The sequence below is a fragment of the Amborella trichopoda genome, chromosome 8, assembly GCF_054954075.1.
Source record: "Amborella trichopoda isolate Santa Cruz 75 chromosome 8, AtrichopodaSantaCruz75HAP2 v2.0, whole genome shotgun sequence".
Lineage (NCBI taxonomy): Eukaryota > Viridiplantae > Streptophyta > Magnoliopsida > Amborellales > Amborellaceae > Amborella > Amborella trichopoda.
Window position 1 is genome coordinate 26,812,775 of NC_142343.1, and position 23,039 is coordinate 26,835,813.

Genomic DNA, 23,039 nt, shown 5'->3' on the forward strand with positions numbered 1-23,039 from the left:
GCAGCAACAAGGAGTAAACAAAAAAAATGGATTCCACAATCCCAGAGGACCAATTAAAATGGGAAATAAAATTTTGAATGTCTCAAAATTCTGATTTTATTCATCCATTGAAAATGGGCTTATTACATGCACTTATGCAATCAACTCTGGTCGTGAGACCAAAATTTCTACTGTCCTAACAGACTTCAACTAAAATAAGACTACTAAAAAATAATGGCGATCATGAGATCAACTTATTCATATCAAGAAAAACAATAAAAGAAAAAGATAATATTTGGCTATTCAGTCTTTGGCTTCGGATCAACATCCTTCTCCTTGAGTTCCGACACGAAGGCCACCCATCGAGCCAATTCGACTTCAACCTCTTCTAAGCTAATATCAAATGCGTCCTCATTGGATTTGATTCGTTTATTTTGAACAAGAGGCACCATCTTCTCGAGGAGGCACGAGATCCTGAGCAGGAGCAGAAGATTCATCACGAAATCTCGAAGCCTTGGGACACAGTGGAAGAGGGCAGGCATGTTCCCACCAAGAATCATAGTTGGAAGTGGTTGTGGGCTTGCCTTGCTTGAGCAACCCCTCACTAGAAGATGACTTTTTCCCCTTCCACAACAAACCTGCCTTAACCAGAAGTGTGGAAGAGTGTCGCCGAAGCGGAACGATAGGGCAATGGTCGATCGCTTCTCCAAGAGAAGTATAATGCTAAATATGGCAAAACTGGCGAAGCACCCGCTGAGGGAAATACCAATCTGTACTGCCCTACCAGAACAAGACATGAATGCCTCATAGCAAGCAGAAATAGGAACACATTCTCAAGACCCCTGATCACCAAATCAAAGGACGACAACTCATCCAAAACTTGGCGATAATAATTGACATCTCGAGCTCAGGTGTTCATAGGCCCAAATCTGCAGAAAGCATGAGCCAAAAACACCCCAACATGTCATAAAACACAAGCCCAGAATCCTGAAACCATCGGGGACAAGATGACCTAGATGGCACTACTGGTGTCGCCCAAACTGTGTGGACGACACCACCAGTGTCACCCTACTCAGACCCTCCCGGATCGATCCGAGCCTTTTTCAGTGAAAATATGCTGCAAAAATATGGGATCTTGGAGCAAAAACCAGAAGAAAACTTGAGTTGCAGGGGCAAAAATAAAGCAAAATTGAGTTCAAGAATATACCTGCAAAATCAAAACACTGCCCTCGATGAATCGGTACCTCGCGTGACCCAGATTTTGAAGACCTTGGTAAATGTCCATCAACATGGCCGGAACAAAGGTGTAACCCTCTCGCTCCCAGAAGGCATGGGCTAAAGGAATAACTGACGTCTTACAACCACTTGGAAAAAGGATGGATCCTAACAGAACAAAAAGAAAAATACGGATCTGTTTGGTGGCTCGAGACTTCTCTCAATTCTGGACCATCAACTCCATATCAACCCACTAACCATGTGAAGAGTAGGCAGCCCCCAACAGTCGCGCACCCATGATGGAATGATCGTCGGTGGCAGTAGAAGGTTGATCGCAATCCCGGCCATGCTTAAGCTAGAAACTCTGGCAACTTCCTCCAAAGTTGGTGTTGTCTCACCTGTAGGAAGGAAGAAGGTGTTTCTTTGATAGTTGAACCTCTCAGCATGAGCCTCAAGGAGTGGAAAGTTCATATGGAAAGAGGTCATGTTCAAGATGCTAATCATTGAAATTGAAGCCAAAACGACCATGAGCTCGGGTCATTGCCAAGAGGAAAGAAACCAATCCCTGAACCAAGGCCCGATGACAGGAAAGCCATTGACACGTCAAGGAACTTCACCCAATTTAATTAATTTTCAAAAATTTCCATCTCTCCTTGGTGGCATGAGCCTAAACTGCCAACCAATTTTCCAAAATAAGTTTTTACAACTGTTTTCAAACATTTTAATTAATTTTCAAAATTTTCTATTGCTCCTCGGTGGCATGAACCTAAATTACCAACCAAAGTCCAATCCAGTTCAACGTAAAACTCGTGCGACGTAAAAGAGCCGAGACAGGTATTCCGTCTATCCCTGTATGACAATAAAGGTCGAGTTTATCCAGTTCAATGCCAAACTCGTACGACGTAAAAGAGCCGAGGCAGGTAACGTTTAGCCTTGTATGACGTAAAAGGTTGGGTGTATTCCGTCTAGCCCCGTATGATATAAAAGGTCGGGTGTATTTCGTCTAGCCCCGTATGACGTAAAAGGGTTGGGTGTATTCCGTTTATCCCCATATGACGTAAAAGGGTCGGGTGTATGGTTCGTCACTGCGTCATGCTAAACTACTTAGAGAGCTCTATGATTGCAGAAGTTAAAACTGCTATAGCCAATCTGATTTTTAGAAATATCTTTCTCTTTTAAAAAAATTTTTTACTATATGTCTTGTGTTTTCAAAAACTTTAATTTCTTTGTTAAAATCGTAACATGTCCTTACTCTGGGTTCTATTTTAAAATTCCCCCTTGTTTTCAAAATTCTAAAAAGGCTTTTAAAAAAAAAGGAGCTTGGACACCTGTATTGCCATGATTACCGCGTTGCTGCCTCATCTCTCTCTTCGAAATCGGCCATATTAGTCTCTTCCTATAGAAAGCCTTTTCCTATGGAAACCCTTAGGAAACACTAAGGAAATCAAAGAAGATGTCAAGTTTAAAATTTTTTTTTTCAAAATGTGAAACCCTTGAAGTTAAGTGGCATGGCCAGAAAATCCAACTTGAGTTTCAAGCTTGTGTAACTCACCGACATCTCATGCCGAAAACCCTAGGAGGAAAAATACCCTAGGTGGGTGAGCTCGGTGAGTGCAATGACTTAGAGGGACTAGTTGATGTACCCTCTAACCACGTGACCTTAGGAAAAAATTTAAAATGTATGTATTATCTTTGACGTTCACTTACTTCTCGAAGGATAGGGAATACCAGAGTGTCTACTTCTTTGCCACTCACTTGTCCCTCGCAGGTCAGGGAGTGCTAAAGAGGGGCAACTGTAGATACCCCATTTTAAATCTGGCCAATTCCGTGGTTTCTTAACCCCTTAGGATCACACTGACCTAGTAAACGTAAATCTATAGTTCACACAGCCTACCCTGTGACCCAGAACCAATCTGTCTACCCAGAACCCTGCAAATATCATGTTTGATCAAGAATCCTGCAGACGCCTAGTTTTACTAAAACAATCATTAAAAATAGTAAAAAAACCCTTTTTGATCCAAATTTTATATGAGAACTTCATAAGAGGCTGAAGAACACACCAGAAGTAAAAAATATCAATTTGGACCAAATTTGATTTGGGCGACTCTAGGAGTGTCGCCTAGCCTAAACTGGGCAACATGAGTGGTGTCGCCCAGACTTGGGCAACACACCAGTGTCGCCTGGGCGACATCACTAGTGTCGCCCAATCCTTTTTGGACCAAAATGGAATTTTCCTTTCGGTGTTGATTTTCTTGCCTTTTGGAGGATTTTTGCCTTATTTATTTGGGCGACACCACCAATGTCGCCCATATCCGAACCCCCAAAATTGGCATTTTTCGCTAGAGGATATGTTAGTTATGGAAAGATATCCTTCCCAACAGATCCTTGGCCCTTATAAAATCTCCTTTTCTTGGCCATTTGAGGGAAGGAAGATTGAAACCCTAGAGAGACCTCTTGAGACTTCCTCAGAGGGAAAAAAACCTAACCCTAACCCTAAGCCTGAAACCCTTAGATCCTTATGGCACAGTAACCTTTTGAAACCAGAGATCTGCTAGTCAATATCCAAATCAGAGAGCAAAGAGGATGCTGGTTCTGATACGGGAGAGCCCTCGAAGGTTGGGATTCATGGGCCATCCGGCCCGATTCGGTATTGTTTCCTTCCCTTTTCTTTCTTCTTCTTTTACAGTTTTTATTTTATTTTGATCATATTTTGATTAGTTTGTTTTGAACTCGTGTTTTTAATGCTTTGGAACATGCTGGCTCTGCCACAGATCTGAGAGTAGATCTGTTTTCCGAGCAAATCTAGCCTAAGGTCTAAATTCGATTTGTCCCACTTTCTCTACCACATCTTTTTCATCAGTTTAAGGTGTCCAGATTCGAGAGATCTTCGTCGGAAGATCTATCAGATTTTGCATCATAAACAATCATCATATGCATGCCATATACCAAAACAAAATATTTGGCTAGGAGGACAACATATCATAATTTCATCTCGATCTGCCTTGGCCATCCGAAGATACAAAGGTACAAAGTTTTCCCATTTTTTGGAAAAAGTTGCAGAATTTTTCTATTTTTAGTAAGAAACATAGACTGCAAATCTTTAATAGTATGCCACAACCCCATTTCTTAAAAATAGGATGCATCAGGCATCCTTTTGGGATGAACTTTAGGGGTCAAGGGGTTTTAGGCCATTGAATCCATCCATGTCATTCTTGTGACCAAGACCGTTGGAGATCTAATATTTGGGGTTTTCCAGTGATTTATCCATTCTTTGTCTATACAAACATGGTATCTGGTATCCCTTATCTTGAATTTCTTGTTTCTCTTCACTTCCACGTCCCATTAAGTTGAAACTTACAGGATGCCTTTTAGGTAACGACACTCATCTCTGCATCTCTTTTAATGTCAATTTAAGGCTGTTTGGAATGCTTTTTAAAACATAGGCCTTTTATGCTCCACAATAGTTCAGGGTCAGAACAACTTGCGTACATCATGGTTTTCATTGAGTGAACTCTATGTCGTGCAAAAGTGAGGGTTTTACCCTTTTTTAGTGCGATGAAGCCTTGAGTAGGGGCTCAACTACGCTTCCCATGGTTCTCTCTACGTATTTGGTAGCTGAAAGGAACACGTGCTTCGATTGCTTCTATTTGGGAGGGGGGGGGAGGGGGGGGGGGGGTGGGTGGGGTGGGGTGGGGTGATGCGTCAAAAATACGTTCAAACAATAAGTTCTTCAGAAAATTCTAAGGGCTACAGATTTTATAACAATAATATTACATCTTTAATAGAGAACTATGATGCTCATTTCTTAGAAATTATGGATGAGGAACATGCATAAAATAAATCCATTTTAATAATATAAAATTGTTAAAGATGTGGGCCTTTAAGACCTTATTACTCAGTCTTACTTTATATTTGGTGAAAATGGTTCTTTGAACCTCATATCTAGAAGAACTAGAGTCCCACCTACAGCCTTAGATGAATTTTATGTAATCATAAATGAAGATATCTGCTCTCCAATGAATGAGGATGCAATAGAACCTCAAAGCTATAGTGAAGTTATGACTCAACTGAATGGATTCAAGCTATGGATGATCAAATTGATTCCATTAAAGGGAATCAAGTATGGAAGTTGGTTCATCTCCATGATGATAGAAAAAGAAATAGATTCTAAAGAAAAACTTAATGCAAATGGATCCATAGAAAAATCTAAAGCATGATTGGTAGCTAAAGGGTTTACCTATATGAAGACTATAAATAACGTAGCTCAACTAGCCAAATTTGCATCCACTAGAATCATTCTAGCAATACTGGCATATTACGATTGAGAATTATTTTAAATAGATGTTAAAATAACTTTCTTAAATGGAGAGCAAAAAGAAGACATATGCAAAAAAACAACCTGAAGGACATGTAATTAAAGGTCTAAAATAATGTTTTCTGTAGTGGTAATTCACCTTTTATAATGCAATCACTGGAATTGGTTATTTAGCCAATAGATTAGACCATTTGTGGATACGTTTGGAATAGTGGGAGCAATTTTGTTATCTTCTCATTGTAGGTAGATGATGCTTTGTTAGCTGGTAATGACATTGATATGATAAATCATACCAAATCTTAGCTAAGTTCGCACTTTAAAATGAAAGATATGGGAGAAGCCTCCTATTTACTAGGCATTAAGATAACTAAAGATAGAAGTTCAAGACTCTTATATTTATCTCACGAAAGTTATCTTGATAACGTTTTAAATAAATTTAAGACGGAAAATTTTAAGCATGCATATACACCCATTCTCTGGAATAAATTTTTAAGGAAAATATGTCCATCAAGTGAAAATGACAAAGTTGAGATAGAAAAAATTTCATATGCTCAAGCTATAGGGTGCATAATTATGTACAAGACCTGATTTGAGTTGTATATTTGGCCTTAGTTGTAGATTTCAGAGTAATCCTAGGATGGTTCATTAGCAAGCCATTAAAAGAATATTAGGTATATTAAAAAACTTAAAAACTACATATTGTTCTTCTAGTTGATAAATTAGTGATTAGTGGGTACTCTGTATAGGAGATCCAAACGATAGAAAATCAACCTCAGGATATATATTTCTCTTTGGAGGTGATTGTGCTTCGTAGTAAAGCAAGAAACAAGTTTGAGTAGCACAATATACTATTGAAGCTGAGAATATTGCTTGTAACATTGCTGCTACTTATGCTGTCTGGGTTAGACACTTCATAAAGGATTTGAGGTTGTTTATAGCCGACATAGCAGTTAAAAGGTTTTGCAAAAATTAGGTTGTTATCTCATTAATTAAGAATGAAGCCTATAGCTCCAAGGGCAAGCACATTCAAATTGGCTGTCATTATATTTATGATATTATTAAAAATAATGAAATAAATATCAATTATTTACCATCAGTTTATATGATTGCAAACCCTTTGACAAAGGGATCTAGTGATGAAATATTTTCATAGCATATAACTTTGATGGGACATAGGAGTATCTATGTCAGGAATTTCCAAAAAGGATATTTTGGATGTCTTGTTTATGGGAGGAAAAACTACATTAGCATAAAAAAAACCTATTATGAAACTGTGATTGATTTTTAGATCATGATATGTATAACCGTACTGGCATGAAAATCCTTATGACTATGCACATAAATATTAAATTTGTTAAGAGGCCCAAGCTGTAAGGTATATTAATATATTCGGCCCCATGGCCAAGTAGGAGCTATTAGTGCATGTGTGGGCATAGGGCCTCACATGTGCCAATTTTTTCTTATTTATCGTAATTTGAGTTTTTTAAAATATTCTATATTATTTATCTTTAAAAGGTTTTTAAAGAGAGAAAATCTATTTCCCAACAATTAGTGGATAACTCCCCTATCATCCATATTTTAAAGGCTGCATCTCAAAGATTGTAGGAAGAAAAGCTGAACGTTGGCGTACGGCCTCCCCCTATCTCTTTATAACATGGGGTTGTCACGACCATGAGATAAAAACCAAGAAAATGGTTCTTAACCGTTATGGAGAAGCCTAGATCTCTATGTGATATAAAGTCCAAGGACATTGCCATCAAGATCGGGGATTTTTTGTGAGTTTTTCATCTTCTTTTTCCATTAGAGGCAGAGGCAAAAGGAGGGTATTCTCATGCTTGGAAGGGAATTTTTTTTTTTTGGTAAGTCAGTGGGGGAGAAGGCCCTCTACCCAGATTTTCATTAATAGGAACAATTGAGTAGAGCATTATTTTACAACACTATAACAAGGTAGTTGCGCCAAATCATTTAGTAAAAGAAGGGAAAATAAGTCTGGCGGATGACTATGCCAAATCGTGTTGCCTGAATAGATCGATGCTCTCTTAGCGAGGGCATCAACTACCATGTTCGCCTCGTGAAAACAATGGGCAATAGACCACCTATCGGGTCAAACGCCTCACACGGAAATTATCAGCTATTTATCTGTAATCTCCAAGGAGCATGATGGCGGTTATAAATAGCATCTACTAGAAGAGATGAATCACTTTCTATCTGTATCGGGAAGCAACCGGTCTGAATAACCAAGAGAATGGCTTCTTCTAGAGCCTTAAATTTTGCACAATTATTGGTCGTGACCCCGAAATCTTTAGCAAACGCCGCCACAAAACCACCATTGCTATTTCTTATGATCCCGCCACCTCCTGCCAAACCAGGATTGTACGAGGACGCACAATCAATATTCAGCTTATAACTCTTGGCCCTAGGAAATGACCATGTGACTGGGATCTGACTTTTTGGCTTCTGCTGGCGCCAAATAATTTGTAGATTGTCAATAATCACCTTTTCTAATAGGTGAAAGGCCCATATGTTGGGATCTGGCTTTTTGGCTTCTGCTGGCGCCAAATAATTTGTAGATTGTCAATAATCACCTTTTCTAATAGGTGAAAGGCCCATATGTCGAATTGGAAGCCTTGAGGTGCGTCACAAACTTCGAAAAAGTTTTTAAACGAGTGATAAAATTGTACCAAGTTAAAGTTTCAAAAATAAAACAAACAAATGAAAAACTAGAAAGACTCGAGAGAATCCATCTATTGGAAGATTACAGTGTGTCGCTTTGTACCATCATAGAATGCCTTTTACATGTTCAAAAAATAATAATGCCTTTCACATGGAAATGCAATCAATCAGTCAACTCCTCCAACAACGTATCTTTTTGGTTACTGTTTCCATAAGTCTCTCTCTCTCTCAAGAATAGTCGACTTAGAGGGGGCGAGGGCAAACTTGAGATCCACATGTTCCTTATTAGTTTCCTACAGTCAAATCATGATGGATCTTCCTTCCCCACCCATGTGCCTAATTTGCACCCTAGGGCCTACAACTATGACCAGTATGCACAATACCTAAGCAAATGTTATGATATTTACATATGCCTTACTGGTACCACGTCTACGTGGTAGAAGACAAGGCCCAATTAGAATAATGGAGAGAAAGATACGAGACGGATGGCGTCTCGGACTCGTATAGCGATGCAAGGGGGACTTTCCGCTTGGGGACACAAACTTGACGGCGTTTCGGTCCTTTACGAAACCAGACCGTCATCTTCTTCTACATCAGATGCCAAAACCCCTCCCCCCCACCATTTATGGAAAGTGATAAACTTTGAGGGAGACGTTGTAATAGCGACTAGCAAGAACCCTAAGTCTTCCTCTTCTCTCCAATTTCAATGTGCAAAACTGAATTGATGGGTAGAGGCTGCAAAATAGTAAGACTAATTTATCAATGTCTATTGAGATAAAATAGGGTGGTGAAACTATGCAAACATGGGGAAATATTCAGATAAGTTTGCAACTTTATTGCTCACAAATCTGGTAGAAATGAGCATTTTAAGTCGGAAAATCTTCCAATTGAACAATTCGATCTCAAAATGTATGGATATTAAAAAAAATAAAAAAAAATTCAAGTCTTAAATTGGGTCATCGTTTAAGAAGTCATCTAGATTGTCTATTTTAAGATTTTCAAGTGTTTATAGACCTGCTTGATCCATAATATTTTTGAGATTTTAAATTCCATAAGAGTGATTTAAGTACGAATCCTAAAATTCTAGGTAAAATACAAAATGTTCCACTTATAGATGAAAATTACAAAGAATATCAGTCAACCCATTTTTTTTATTTTTCAAAATTGCCCTTCAGTCAACCCGAATTTTGTTTTTTATTATTACTATTATTATTATTTTCATTATTAAGGCAGTGCCTTGAAACTTGGGGCATTGCCTACTAATTACAAACTAAAAACACTAAAAAAAAAAACCAAAATTCAGATTTTACCTCATCGAAAATTTTAGTAAAAAAAAAAAATAGGTTGAACAACTTTCTTTGTAATTTCTGCATACAAAGCATTTCGTATTTTACCTAAAATTTTAAGATCCGCATGTAAATTACTCATTCCATATTTAAGTTCGAACGTAGATTTCAAGCTGTCGTAAAGTTTTTTACACGTGAACTACATCTTCTAACAAAATTTAGAGGTGTGCTTTACTTGTCCAATATAAGTTAGGGTAAAGTTTCTTACACGTGAACTACATCTTCTGACAGGTGTGCCTTACTTGTCCGGTATAAGTTGGGCACCTCTTGTAAACCTCACCCAAAATTCTAAGGTCTATTTAGGATTTTGGGGCCAATAGAGGAGGATGGGCTGGCCTATAAGCCTAGTAAGATGACCGCATATATGTTGTTCCCTGCTAACTATACTCTTGGCAGGGTTACATATGTTCAGGGTAGCCTCGCACGATCACCGTTCGTTTACCAATTTATCTATGAGTGAAGGCTGCTTAGTACACGTCAGTTGCGAAATCTACGACATTTTTTGCGGAAGTGACAAAATTGATGTCTTCGCCGTAACCTCGTCCGATGCCTTCTTGACTTTTTTATCCGTACCGGGGCCACGCAAACCGGGTCCGACCTCTCGCTAGGGTCCATATTTTAGATGTGGCGGGTCAGATGCAAATGACTTGCACCTGATAGAGGTTATGTCCTGACCCGAGGTCGTGTCAACTCCACCCAACCTGACCCCGTATGTAATTTATAATATACATAAAATAAATTTAGGGTCTTCAAGGGACCGAAGGGAGAGGGATGAGAGCGCCCATGCCTAAAACTTTTATGGTGGGATTTTAGGCATCTCAATATATTTCTCTAGGGTCATATTCTGGTACAAAATTTTTTCATGTATTAATTTTTAGGGAGGTGTGTTATTTTATATATACCAATCACTAATCCCAAGCAAGCTCTTTGAAGCCATGGACAACCCCTTTAAATTAACATAAAATGGCATTAACCCTCTCTAGGCCTTTTTCATTATCTAAATTGCAGCATATGCTTCTTTTTTTCTTTTCTTTTTTTCTGTAAATACCCCGTAACATAAATGGAGTTGGAATGCCTCTTTTAATGAAGAGCGATTTATATACGGACCTTAAAATTTTAGATAAAATACTGCATGTTGTATTTATATGCAGAAATTACAAAAAAAGCCAGTCAACTCTTCTTTTTTTCTTTTTTTTTTTTCAAAACTTTCCTATATCAATCTAGATTTTTATTATTTTTAGCTTTTTTCATTAGTAGAGCAATGCCTTAAAGCATGGGGCAGTGCCATAACCCTTGGGGTACTACTCTACTAGTGAAAAAGAAATTTTAAAAAAAAAAATCTAAAAAAAAATCAAAATTCAAGTTGATCGAGAAGCAGTTTTGAAAAAATAAAAAAATAAGTTGTCAATCGCTCTTTGTAATTTTTTACTATAAATAAAGCACTTTGTATTTTATCTAAAATTTTAAGATCCCTTTGTATGTCTCTCTTTAATTACTTCATGACTTTCACCCGGTGAGAGAGAGAGAAAGAAAGGACATGAAGGATGGCTACGTTAGAGAGGAGTAAAGGGGTGACAATGAGAGAGAAAGTAGGAGAGCTTTTCTAGGATTAGGACGACGTCGTCATAGAAAAAATAAAAAAATAAGAATCATAGTTTGAACAATAGGAAAGGTGAGGTGGGGGTTAGACGACCTTTTCCTTCTATTTTTGACTTGGAGTTAGTCCATGTGCATTTTATTTGGGATTATATTTAGACAGTGGTTTTAGTATCTATACGTTTGCATTGTTAGCATTGGTTTTTCGTAAGTATTTATCTTCTCCGCATTCACATGGCTGATTTGTTTCTAAGTTCACATTAAATGCTGCCATATCGTAAATTTATTTTAAAAGTGATTTATGTGCCGACCCTATAAATTTTTTTTAAAATACAAAATGCTCCAAAGTTGGTCAACCTGCTCTCTTTTTTTTTTTTCTTTTTCTTAAATTGAACTTTTTTTTTTTTTTAAATTGCCTTTCATTCCAAAGACATTCTCAGATTGAATTTTATTTTATTTTTTTAGTTTTTTCTTTAGTAAGGCATTGTCTTAAAACTCCGTGCACAGCCCTATTATAAAAAAAAACTAAAAATAAAAAGATTAATTATATGTTAGAAAAAAATTTAAATCCCCGACGTAAATAACTTTTTATTAAGTACCAAGCATTGCAAAAGGAGTCGGGGATCCAACTATAAATACAAATAATAATTAAACAATGGTCTGCCTCTCGTGGTCCAAGTCAAATGCCGGAGCTCTCGTTCTCATCTGCCCCTCCTCCTTTTCCTTTCTTACACGGTCCGGAAGTAAAGCACGTCATGCCACGTGTATACTCCGGAGCTTTTTGGTTGGTCCGTTAACGCTTCTATTTTTTTTTTTTTTTTTTGAAAAATTTATAAAAAAAAATCCAAAAGACCATACTTTCTATACAATTTATCCTCAATTTAAGTTTTTCTATCACTTTTTTTAAAAAAAACACACTTTCTATACAAATACCCCCAAGAGAAAAAGTTCAGTTTTTTAGACGGAATGCTCTTCCCATATACAGATATTAATTTGGCCAGATTTGATGTTGACTTTCGAAGCTCATTATAGGAGCAAATTACCACAATGCTAGAGCGCATGATCCACTGCCGGATCGCACATACACAGTTCCTGGAGCGTTGTGACTTCAGATTACACTGTCGGAGTGCACTTACAAAGTGCCAGAGCACATGATTCACTATCGGAGAGCACATAGACAGTGCCAGAGTGCTGTGACTCCAGACTGTTGCACTGCCGGAGCGCACTTACACAGTGTCGAAGCGCACTTATATAAGTGGCGGAGCACTGTGACTCCAGATCCCACTGCTGGAGCACACATAGATAGTGCGGGGGCACACATAGATAGTACGGGAGCGTACATAGACAGTGCCAAAGCTTTGTGACTCCAGAGTGTTATACTGCCAGAGCGCACTTGTACAATGCCGAAGCACACTTACACAAAGGAGAAAGAGGCGTGGGTATGGTAAAAGTAAAAAAGAGTGATTTAAGCATTTTTTTCATTTTTCATTTGGTTGGAGGTATTTGAATAGAAAGTACTATTTTTAAAAAAAAGTGAAAAAAGAAAATAAAGTGAGGTAAATTGCATAAAAAGCAGCTTTTAAAAAATCGCCGAGTTGAACCGGACTCGCCCGGTTCGACTCGAAATTCACGAAAAAGGTACCGGATCGGTTCAAAAACCGGGAATCGTCCGGTTCTAGAGAGAATCGGACGATTCCGCACAGTGACTCGCCGATTCACTGTGCGGAATCGGCGAGTCCGTGAAGAACACGGGTTGCACAGTGTTCTTCACGGATTTTTTCAAATTTGTCATTTTTTGATCATTTTTTTTGTTTTTTTCGGCATGTGATCTGTTTTGCAGACTGTAAACAGCTTTATTCAGCTTTTTCAAGTATTAAATGGTGGAAAAATTGGTTGTTTTTTTATCAAGAAAAATTCGAGGTTTAGGGTTTCCGCCATTTCTGAAATTTCATGCCAAATAGGGCATGAATCTTTCAAAATTTGTAGGCATATTGATCTTAAAGCTGTGAATCAAAAGCTTTTGTTACTAATTTGTGATAATCGTTGAGAAAAACAGAGTTTTTTGGAGATTGAAGGCTTCGGTTCACAAAAACAGGTAAGAACTTTGGGTTTTTTTTTTTTTTCCGCCATTTGATTTATTTCACGGCATATTTTGAACAAAATGAGTTCAATAATTAGGGTTTTTAATCTTTATTGTGTCTAGTATGATTTAAAATTTTCAATTTTACGTAATCTGATCAATTACAGCAAGAAATTTGATATGAACAGTGAGATGTCTGCGGAACCAAATTCCGCTGTTTTTTTTTTTTTTTTTCCGCCTTTTGATTTTGTTTTCATGATATATTTGAAATAATGTGTTAAAAATTTAGGTTTTTGATTCCTTATATTGTTGTTTATCAGAAAATATAGTCAATTGGATGTAATTTATTCACTTGGAGGTGAATTTTTTAGTTAAAATCGCTTATGTAAAACGACTCTGTGAAGAACAAATTTTTTTTTTTTTTTTTTTTTTTTGTTTGTGTAGCCCATGATAGAATTTTTTGTAATCTATGATCGAATTTTTTGTAATCCATGATCAAAATGTTTGTTTTTTTTTCTTGTAATCCATGATCGAATTTTATTTTTTATTTTTTATTTTTGTAACCCATGATAGAATTTTTTGTAATCCATGATCGAATGTTTTGTAATCCATGATCAAAATGTTTGTTTTTTTTTGTAATCCATGATCGAATTTTTTGTTTTTTGTTTTTTATGTAACCCATGATAGAGTTTTTTGTAATCTATGATTGAATTTTTTGTTATCCATGATGTAATTGTTTTTTTCTTTTTTTGTAATCCACGATCGAATTTTTTGTTTTTTTTTGTTTTTTTTTTTTGTAATGCATGATCGAATTTTATGTAATCCATGAACGAATTTTTTGTAATCCATGATAGAATTTTCTGTAATCCATGATCGACTTTTTTGTAATCCATGATCGAATTTTATGTAATCCATGATCGAATTTTTTGTAATCCATGATAGAATTTTCTGTAATCCATGATCGACTTTTTTGTAATCCATGATCGAAATGTTTGTTTTTTTTACTTGTAATCCATGATCGAATTTTTTGTGTTTTTTTTTTTTTTGTAACCCATGATTGAATTTTTTGTAATCCATGATCGAATTGTTTTTTTCTGTTCTTGTAATCCACAATCGAATTTTTTGTTTTTTTATGTTTTTTTTTTTTTTTGTAATCCATGATCAAATTTTATGTAATCCATGATCGAATTTTATGTAATCCATGAGCGAATTTTTTGTAATCCATGATCGAATTTTTTGTAATCCATGATCGAATTTTTAGAAAATTTATGATTTTTTTTTTTTAATCCATGATCGAACTTTTTGAAAAGTTGTTAATTTTTTTTTTTAATCCATGATCGAATTTTTTGAAAATTTGCTGTACTTTTTTTTTTTATTTCTTTTTATCCATGATCGAATTTTTTGAAAAATGATGATTTTTCGAAAAGATGTGAAAATCGTGATAAAGTTTTGATTATCATGATGTATTAAACATTTAAACCCAATTTTTAATTTTTATTGTTTAAGTTTGCTGTAATTTTTTTTTTTTTTTTTTCAAGATCGAATTTTTTGAAAATTGATGATTTTCCGAAAAGATGTGAAAATCGTGACAAGGTTTTAATTATCATGAGGTATTAAACCATATTTTAAATTTTTATTGTTAAAGTTTTTGTTGAAAAAATTGTATGTTGATGGATTATTTATGCAAAAAAATGTATGTTATTATATTTTCAATACAAAACTATATTTTTTTTATCTGTTGTTCATGGATTTTTTAGTTGGAATGACTGATGTTAGCCGGCTCTTTGAAGAATTGTTTTTATTATTAATTTTTTAATGCAAAAAATGTATGTTCTTGATAATTGAGTTGTAGCCATGTTTGGACCTTGCATTTTGTATTATTCTAAATGTTTGTAATTGATATGTACGAAAATTTTATTGTCAAAAAAGGTATTTTGCAATAACAAATAACAACGAATATGACTACATGAACTACCGCAACATATTATCACTACATATGGTGATTATTTTTCTTTTTGAACTGTCAGGTTAATTTAAACTTTTTACATCTTAAAACAGTTGAATCATGTCAAGATCTACAGAAGACCCTGCATGGCAACATGGGGTCAGACTTGATCCCAACAAGAAAGACAAAATTATTTGTAATTACTGTCAAAGAGTGATAAGTAGTGGGGTACATAGGTTCAAGCAACACTTGGCAGGGGTTAAGGGAGAAGTTTCTGCATGCACTAGTGTCCCTAGTAATGTAAAAAAACAGATGGTGACAATTCTTAATGCTAGCAAAGGTAAAAAAATTGCCAAACATAGGATGAATGAGGAGATAGCTAGTTTATATACACCATCAAGCAGGAATGATACAGAAAAGCAATATAATTATGACTTAGAAGAGCAATATAATAATGAGCTGGACATGGCCACAAGATTGAGTTTACATGAACAATATCAGAGGGAATAAGGGTTTAGAATGCCTAGTGGGTCTAGCTCAGACATGCATGGTGGGCCTAGCTCTGATATGCATGGTGGGCCTAGTTCAGATATGCATGGCGGGTCCAGCTCGAGCATGTATGGCGGACCCAGCTCAAATATGTATGGAGGGGTTGGTGGCAATATGTATCAAGAAGAATCAGTTGTTGAAGAAATTGTTTCTAAGTTACCTAGGAGTGCCAGTATTGCAGGTCATGGTCGTAAAGACCCATTTCTTTCAAAGCCTAAGTCACAACAGATGACCCTAAAAGGCATGGTTAAAGGTACAAGAAACATGTTAGGGAGATATGTTGGTAAATGGTTCTACGATAAAGGGATTCCCTTTGATGCAGCCAATAGCCCATATTTCCACCTATGGTTAGTGCAATCCAGAGAGCCGGGCCCGGGGTAAAACCCCCGACGGCATATGAGCTCAGTGGGCCAATATTAGACGAAGAGGTAGAGGAAGTTAAAAAGTGGATTGAAGAATATAAACAGAGTTGGCCAAGGACAGGAATTACTCTCATGAGTGATGGTTGGTTGAATAAAGTTAGCAAAAAGGAGTTTTTAAACTTCTTAGCCTATTCCCCAAAAGGTACAGCTTTTTTGTCTAGCAAAGACGTATCAGGGACGAAGAAGGATGCAAACTTCTACGTAAAACTTCTACGTACGACTATATGATCAGATAGTGGAGGAGGTGGGGGATAAGCATGTAGTCCAGTTTATTACGGACAATGCGTGTGCATGTGTTTCTGCGGGCAGCAAGTTGATGGATAAGAGGAAGCATCTAGTATGGACCCCGTGTGCTGCACACAGCATCGATCTTATGTTAGAGGAAATCGGTGAGATCAAAATTGTGAAGGAGACTCTAGATGAAGCAAGGTTGGTGTCGAGATTTATATACAACCACTCGAAAATATTATTTCTGTTTAGAGAACACTCTAAGAAAAAAGAGATAATCAGGCCTGCCATAACCCGCTTTGCGACCGATTACTTAGCTGTGGACTCCATTCGACAATCTGAAGGTGCATTAAAGAGATTGTTTACTTGTGAAGAGTGGTTAAATGACCGCCTCTCGAAGTCCAGTACCGGTATAAAAGTGGACAACATAATCTCAAATAGGCTGTTCTGGTCTCGATGTTCCAGTGTTGTAGAGGCCACTGCCCCTTTGGTCACGGTGTTAAGAATGGTGGATGCTGATAAGAAAGCTACCATGGGTATCCTTTATGAAGGTATTGAGAGGGCGAAATCAGCTATTGGGGAGAAGTGTAATTTTGCTAGCAAAGTGATCGAGATTATAGAAAAGAGGTGGAACACCAAATTCGGACGTCCAATTCATTATGCTGGTAAATATATATTTATATCATTACAATGTTTCAGTTTAAATCATTTTTTTATGAAATTGTAAATGACATTTTTCTACCTATATATTTTTTAGGTTACTACTTCAACCCAAAATTTTTCTATTTGACACCTGAACAACCCCACAAGATTATGGAAGGGGTCAGATACATTATTGCAAGGTTGGAGAGAAGCCATCGAAACCAAGTAGCAGCAATACAAGAGGTATTATTTAATGTTTGGGTAAGAACTTCATTGAGTTGTTATATTTGTGAGGAATAATGCACTAAAACGTAATATATTTGTTTTAGCTTGCTATGTATAGGGATGCTATAGGATCCTTCGGAACTAGACTTGCCAGAAATTCTCGAACTATGATGGATCCAGGTTATCCCCTCGCTAATATTTTGTTTATTCATATATTTAATCTTATGAATTGTTCTTGCCCTTACAATGCTTTTTACATTTTAATCCAGCTGAATGGTGGGAGATATATGGTACTGATGCACCTCACCTAAAGAGGATAGCAATCAAGGTGCTCTCCCAGACATGTTCTGCTACTGGCTGTGAGCGCAACTGGAGTACGTTCCAATGGTTGCACACTACTAGGAGGAATCGACTCGCTTCTGAGAAGCTTCATAAACTAGTCTACGTTCATTATAATTTAAACCTTAGAGAGCGACAAATAAGAAGGAAGCTTGAAGACTATGGGCCGATAGACTTAGACACAATATTTGTCACAGACACAGCAGACCGATGGGTAGTAGAAGAGGAGGAGCCAGTGTTGTACAAGAGAGCGTTCCTTGAGGCTATCGGTGATGAAGATATTGAAGAAAGTGATGAGCGGCATGAAAGAGGAAGCAGCCAGCCAATGTATCCACAATATGTCGGTGATATTGCACCTAATGAGGGAGAGTGGGAAAGGGGTCTAAGAGAAAATGAGAGAGATGATGATTCTGAGGCCACCCTATCCCAGCCATATTATTCACATATCGAGTCCCAACAGCAACAGTGTAGGGATGGGCACGACAGTGCAGGTGAGCATGAAGGATGGACAAGCTTCGGGGATTTTGGATTGGGAACACAACAAAACACTAATACTCAGGGATTTGAAAATAGTCAGACGCCCGCTAATATCGATGATTCGTTTTTAGATCGAATCAATGAATTGTCAAACGAATTCAATCAATGGCACCAGCGTGACCAAGAAGAACAACAACGTCGTCTATCATTTTATTTTTAGATCGTATGTTACTAATTTATGCTTTATTGTAGTCCATGTATGTTGATATACTTATTCCATGATAATTCTATGTTTATCCTTTTGTGTGATGTAAATTAAATGTTGAATGGCGGTTCATGCAGGGGAAGAACATATCAATATTCGCATATTCATTCAAAAACATGAAAATTCTTAATGGAGTACCCTCATTTTTTATTGAATTCCTAAAAAATAATATTTATAATGAATTTTAATAATTTTTTCGGATTTTTTTGAAGCTTTATTCTGACCGATTCACCCGATTCCGATCTGGATCGCCGATTCGCCGATCCGGATCGCAGATTCGCCGATCCGGATAGATTTTTAGAAAGCCCGATCAGGGTCACCGATCCGGTTTTAAACCATTGATAAAAAGTATTGTTTTGAGAATTTTTTTATAATTTTCCGTTCTATTGTTTTCCCTTGAAGCGGCTGCGGCTGCCATCACACCTATAGTCCGTACATAGATGTCTCACGTCGAGTGACTTACGTTCACCCTGTTGGTAGATTTTTGAGAAATAGGGTCTGCCTTTTATATTGCTTTGGTTGCCTGTCAGCTCGAGGGTACAATAATGAGTGTAGACTGCAGTGCTTTTTGTTTATTTTAAGACTGTTTGGAATAAAAAAGCAATCGAGGTACAATAATGCTGTAGGTTGCCCTGCTTTTTGTTTATTTTAAGACTGTTTGGAATAACAAAGCAATAAAAAATTCCAGGAGTGATTGTAACAGTGGGGGTTGTTTAGCTTTCTTTTCTCTCATCTTTTTGAAATTCTGGCGAGCTAGGATTCAAACTAAATATATTAGTGATTTTAAAACTGCCCGGTCCGTACGGAATTGTGCGATTTGATGTAGAAATCGGTCACCCATGCCAGTATGTGGATATATAGAAAATCGTCGAAGTCTTGAAGAGTGTCAGCGATTGGCAATAACAAAATGTTATTTTTTTAAAATTTTATTTATTTATTGGTAATTAGTGGGGAAGACAGGCCCTATTCGTTTTTTCAATAAATTGAGGAGTTACATTTTAAAAGTGTTAAAAATTGAAGAGTTACATTTTAAAGGTGTTAATTGTAGGTGTCAATGGTAAGAATGGATACTACGATGTGGTCATTGAGTGTGGGGATGCTACCACTAGAACCCCAATCCACCGTTTTGCTACAGTAAAAACGTCGATTCACTAAATCAGCCCAGTTCACTATTTTTGCACATATTTTTTTTGCTAGTACACTATATTTAAAATGGCGATCTGGACCACTTATTCATCGATCCAAAACTATTTTTGCAAGGCCCGATCCTATTCACCGATGCATTTTTTAAATCACAAAAATATATCATCACCAATCTAAACTACAAATGTTGTACTCTTGTTAGATTCCAATATGATATACTCTCTCATTCAGGGAGAAACCCAGTTTATGCCCTCCCAAAAGTTTTAACATTACAAATATAAAACTCTTATATGGCCCTTGTTTATAATCCGCCGTAGCCTTCTTTAAGGCATTGGGGTCCTACAAAGCTAGAATCTAACCAATTATTATTCATAATTTTCCATTATAAGTTAACTCTTTTCTTTCACTTTCTTCTTGGTGTGATCATGATGTCCATAGGGGCTCCCATAGTGAACCCACTCCAAAGTCTTCACCAAATCCAACAGCACCATTCTGATAAGACATGGTATCCATGGTGGGTTGGGTGGTTATTTGTTGGGACTGAGCCATCTCCATGCAAATAATGGCCACCAGGTTCGCTTGTTGGCTCTGAAGGTTGACGACTTGAGCCTGAGCGGTGGCTAGTTGCGTTTGCAGCTCGCTCACCTGCTTTTGTAGCTGGAATATGGCACCTGCCGAGCCATACACTGGGTCTCGGATCCTCGCGTTTGCCTCGTACACCATGCTGCTCACTGCATCTGCTCTTTGAGCCTCGGGAAGCTCCTGCAAAAGTTAATTGAACCACCCTTTAATTGTAGTTAAGTTGGTAAACTGTAAACCAATGCAAGAGACAGAGAGAGATAACGGAGCATTATAATGGAAGTTCAATTATCTTGAAAATGACAGTAACACATGGGGAACAGTTTGAGAGAGATTTCTTTGAAACGTCATGAAACAGAGAGAGAATGAAAATAAAAAAGACAAGAGTCGGATGAATAAAAGCTATGGAGGTTAACTTTCTTAAGAGAGAAGAGAGAATAGAGAATTTTATGAAACTATCATGAAGGATAAAAAAAGTTTAAGAGAGCGATAATCATATTGGAGAGAGTCTGGTCACGGGATTGTATACAATGAGACCATTTACCTTTAATACAGGGAGGTCACAATTATTTACACATGTGAAATTCGTATAGTTTGGATGCGTCACAAAATTCGAAAAAATTTATTTTGAACTTTGAGCTTGATCAATCAAATAAATGTAATTACTCAATCATCTAATAATAAATATTAATTATCACCTCTTGTACCAAAAATAAATGGTCTCATTATTCAATAACTCTATTAAAGAGCAAAAGAGAGTAGTGGGATTTGCAAAGGATAATAGAAGATTACCTGCAAGAATTTGATGATGTTACTAGCACCAAAGACACGATGTGCGGTGGTGAACTTGAGGGGCTGAGTGGGAGGGAAATATGGAGCCAAAATGCAGCGTTCGGCGCACCTCCGCCTCAGTATCTTGCAAGCAGCACAGGGCGTTGCCACTTGCTGCTGCTGATTGTTGTTATGCGGCGGGGGTGTTTGAGGTGCCGATCCGGAGGACGACGATTCCTCCCCTCTCTGGTGTTTTGGGCTTTCCATGAGAGAGAATCGAAGTGTCTTTTCGAGAGTTGAAGAGAGCAAAAAAGGAGAGAGAGGAATAAGAACAAGTGTTTGTTTTGATTTGAAGTTGGAATGGAAGGCAGAGCGGGGAGCATATATATATATATATATATATAGAGGAAGAGAGAATTGAAGTAACGTCACATTTCAAAAATGACGTATTGATGCAAACTGATGACGGGGAGCGGCGATTCTTTTGGCTTCTCGAAGGTGGGACCGCAGTTGAGAACGTCAAAAACTCGGCGGATACGCAATTCCGAATAAAAACGAAAAAAAAATATATAGTTTGAAATGAGAGCAAGGAACGTAAAAATCACAGGGAGAAAAATGGGGCAAAAGAGGGAGAAAATAGGCACCGACTAGCGAAATGCGTCTTTCTCACCTAAGTGTGTTTTCTACTGCTTACCCAAAAAATTTATGTTTTCTAGTACTGCCCTGAGTCTCAAAAAAAAAAAAAAAAAAACCAAAAATTTATATAGGGGTGAGGCTCTAAACAAATAAATTAAGGCACATTTCAAAACTTCACTAGAAGAGATAACTTCGATGCTCAAATCGACCATCTCTTATCTCAAGTTCTATAGACATGAGAAAAAATAGATTTCAAGTCTTGAAAATAATGCATCTTGTAATGCATTATCTAGACGGTTAATCTTCAAGATGTTCAATTATTCATGGATCTACTTGAACTACACTACTTTTTAATCTTTAGATTTTTGTAATTAGAGATGAAATTAAATTTTTAGGTCATCACGAAGATTTCCTGTACTTAAACAATATATTTTGATCAAATTTCATGGTACGTCACATTTTGATTGTTTAGGGTCTCAACCTTGTACAAACCACGCCCCTAAATAAAACGACCTTTATTTTTTAGCTTGTGGCACGATGTATGCTACCTAACCATACAATAGCAAAACGATGCAATGGATGCTTTTCAACAGGGGGAGAGAGAAATTGGGGTACATTTATTTCCCGATAACACTCTCTTCTTTTGTCCGATAAGAGAGCTCTTTTACTTAGGTAGTCTAACGATAGGAATCAAACTTGAGATGCAGTGCTGCTAGATGTTAGTTGCTAGTTATGCTTTTTCACAAAAAAAAAAAAAAAAAGCAAGTACTTTAACAATGGGAATGCGCTTTCCGCAGGAAAGCTGTTATGCAACAAGAAAAAAAAAACACTTCTACATAGTTCTTTCCCACGACACAAATGGGCCCCTTATTCTACACGCTTAAAATGAAAGGTGTGAAACCTTGATCTAAAGTTCTTTAACAAATATAGAGGGTGGTGTGTAATTGTGGAGACTCTTCTTTATGTATTTATTAATTTATTCTTTTATTTTTTTATTATTCTTGTTGTTGCTCTTTTTATAGATTGTTTTTGCTGCTGTGTATAACAATCCGATATTTGTGTTTCTTACCTTTTTGGGTAGGTTCTTAGGTTGCTAGCTAGGACTCAATACTGTGTATTGTGGACGTGTACATTTGAGGCACTCGTTTGATTGCCTGCACTCTTTAAGATTTCAACATTACTCATGTTCGAAGACCATACTGACCCGCCTCAAAAGAAAGCTTAGCAATTATTTGTGGATAACAATTGATTATATTCTTAACTCATGAGTAATCAATCAGAGATTCAAAACTCGGATTAGTAGGGTGGATCGTCCTCTTGACAAATCATTAGTGGGGTGGGTCGTCTATTCCACAAATTTATGTTCCATCCTTGTTTTGTTGTGTCACTGATCCAGCTGCATAAGTGATCCATAAAATGTTAACAAACAAAGAAAAATAAAATATAGGTTTAAGATAGGGGAAGTTTCGTGGGGGGGGGGGGGGGGGGGAGGGCTAAAAAAATATTAGATAAACTTTAAAAGAAAAATATTGGGGCAATTATGGAGGGATCGGTATAGTATTGATGCCTTCTCAAACAAGTTTTCCTCTTATTGATTCTTGAGTTAGATAGATC

At 37.0% G+C, this 23,039-nt stretch overlaps 1 protein-coding gene and 1 long non-coding RNA gene across 2 annotated transcripts; one reads left to right on the forward strand and one right to left on the reverse strand.

The window, feature by feature from the left end:
• The first annotated feature begins 16,369 nt into the window (after positions 1-16,369).
• On the forward strand, positions 16,370-19,322 carry LOC148780985 (uncharacterized). The gene is made up of 3 exons (XR_016039718.1): positions 16,370-17,013; positions 17,106-17,395; positions 17,485-19,322. It is a non-coding gene; the product is annotated as an uncharacterized LOC148780985 (long non-coding RNA).
• A 291-nt stretch (positions 19,323-19,613) lies between these two features.
• Positions 19,614-21,157, reverse strand: LBD1 (LOB domain-containing protein 1). Its single transcript, XM_006843218.4, has 2 exons — positions 20,811-21,157; positions 19,614-20,201 (listed from the first exon to the last, which is right to left on the reverse strand). The coding sequence occupies exons 1-2, from the start codon at positions 21,054-21,056 to the stop codon at positions 19,863-19,865; spliced, it is 585 nt and encodes a 194-aa protein (XP_006843281.1). The 5' UTR covers positions 21,057-21,157; the 3' UTR covers positions 19,614-19,862.
• Positions 21,158-23,039: the final 1,882 nt, after the last annotated feature.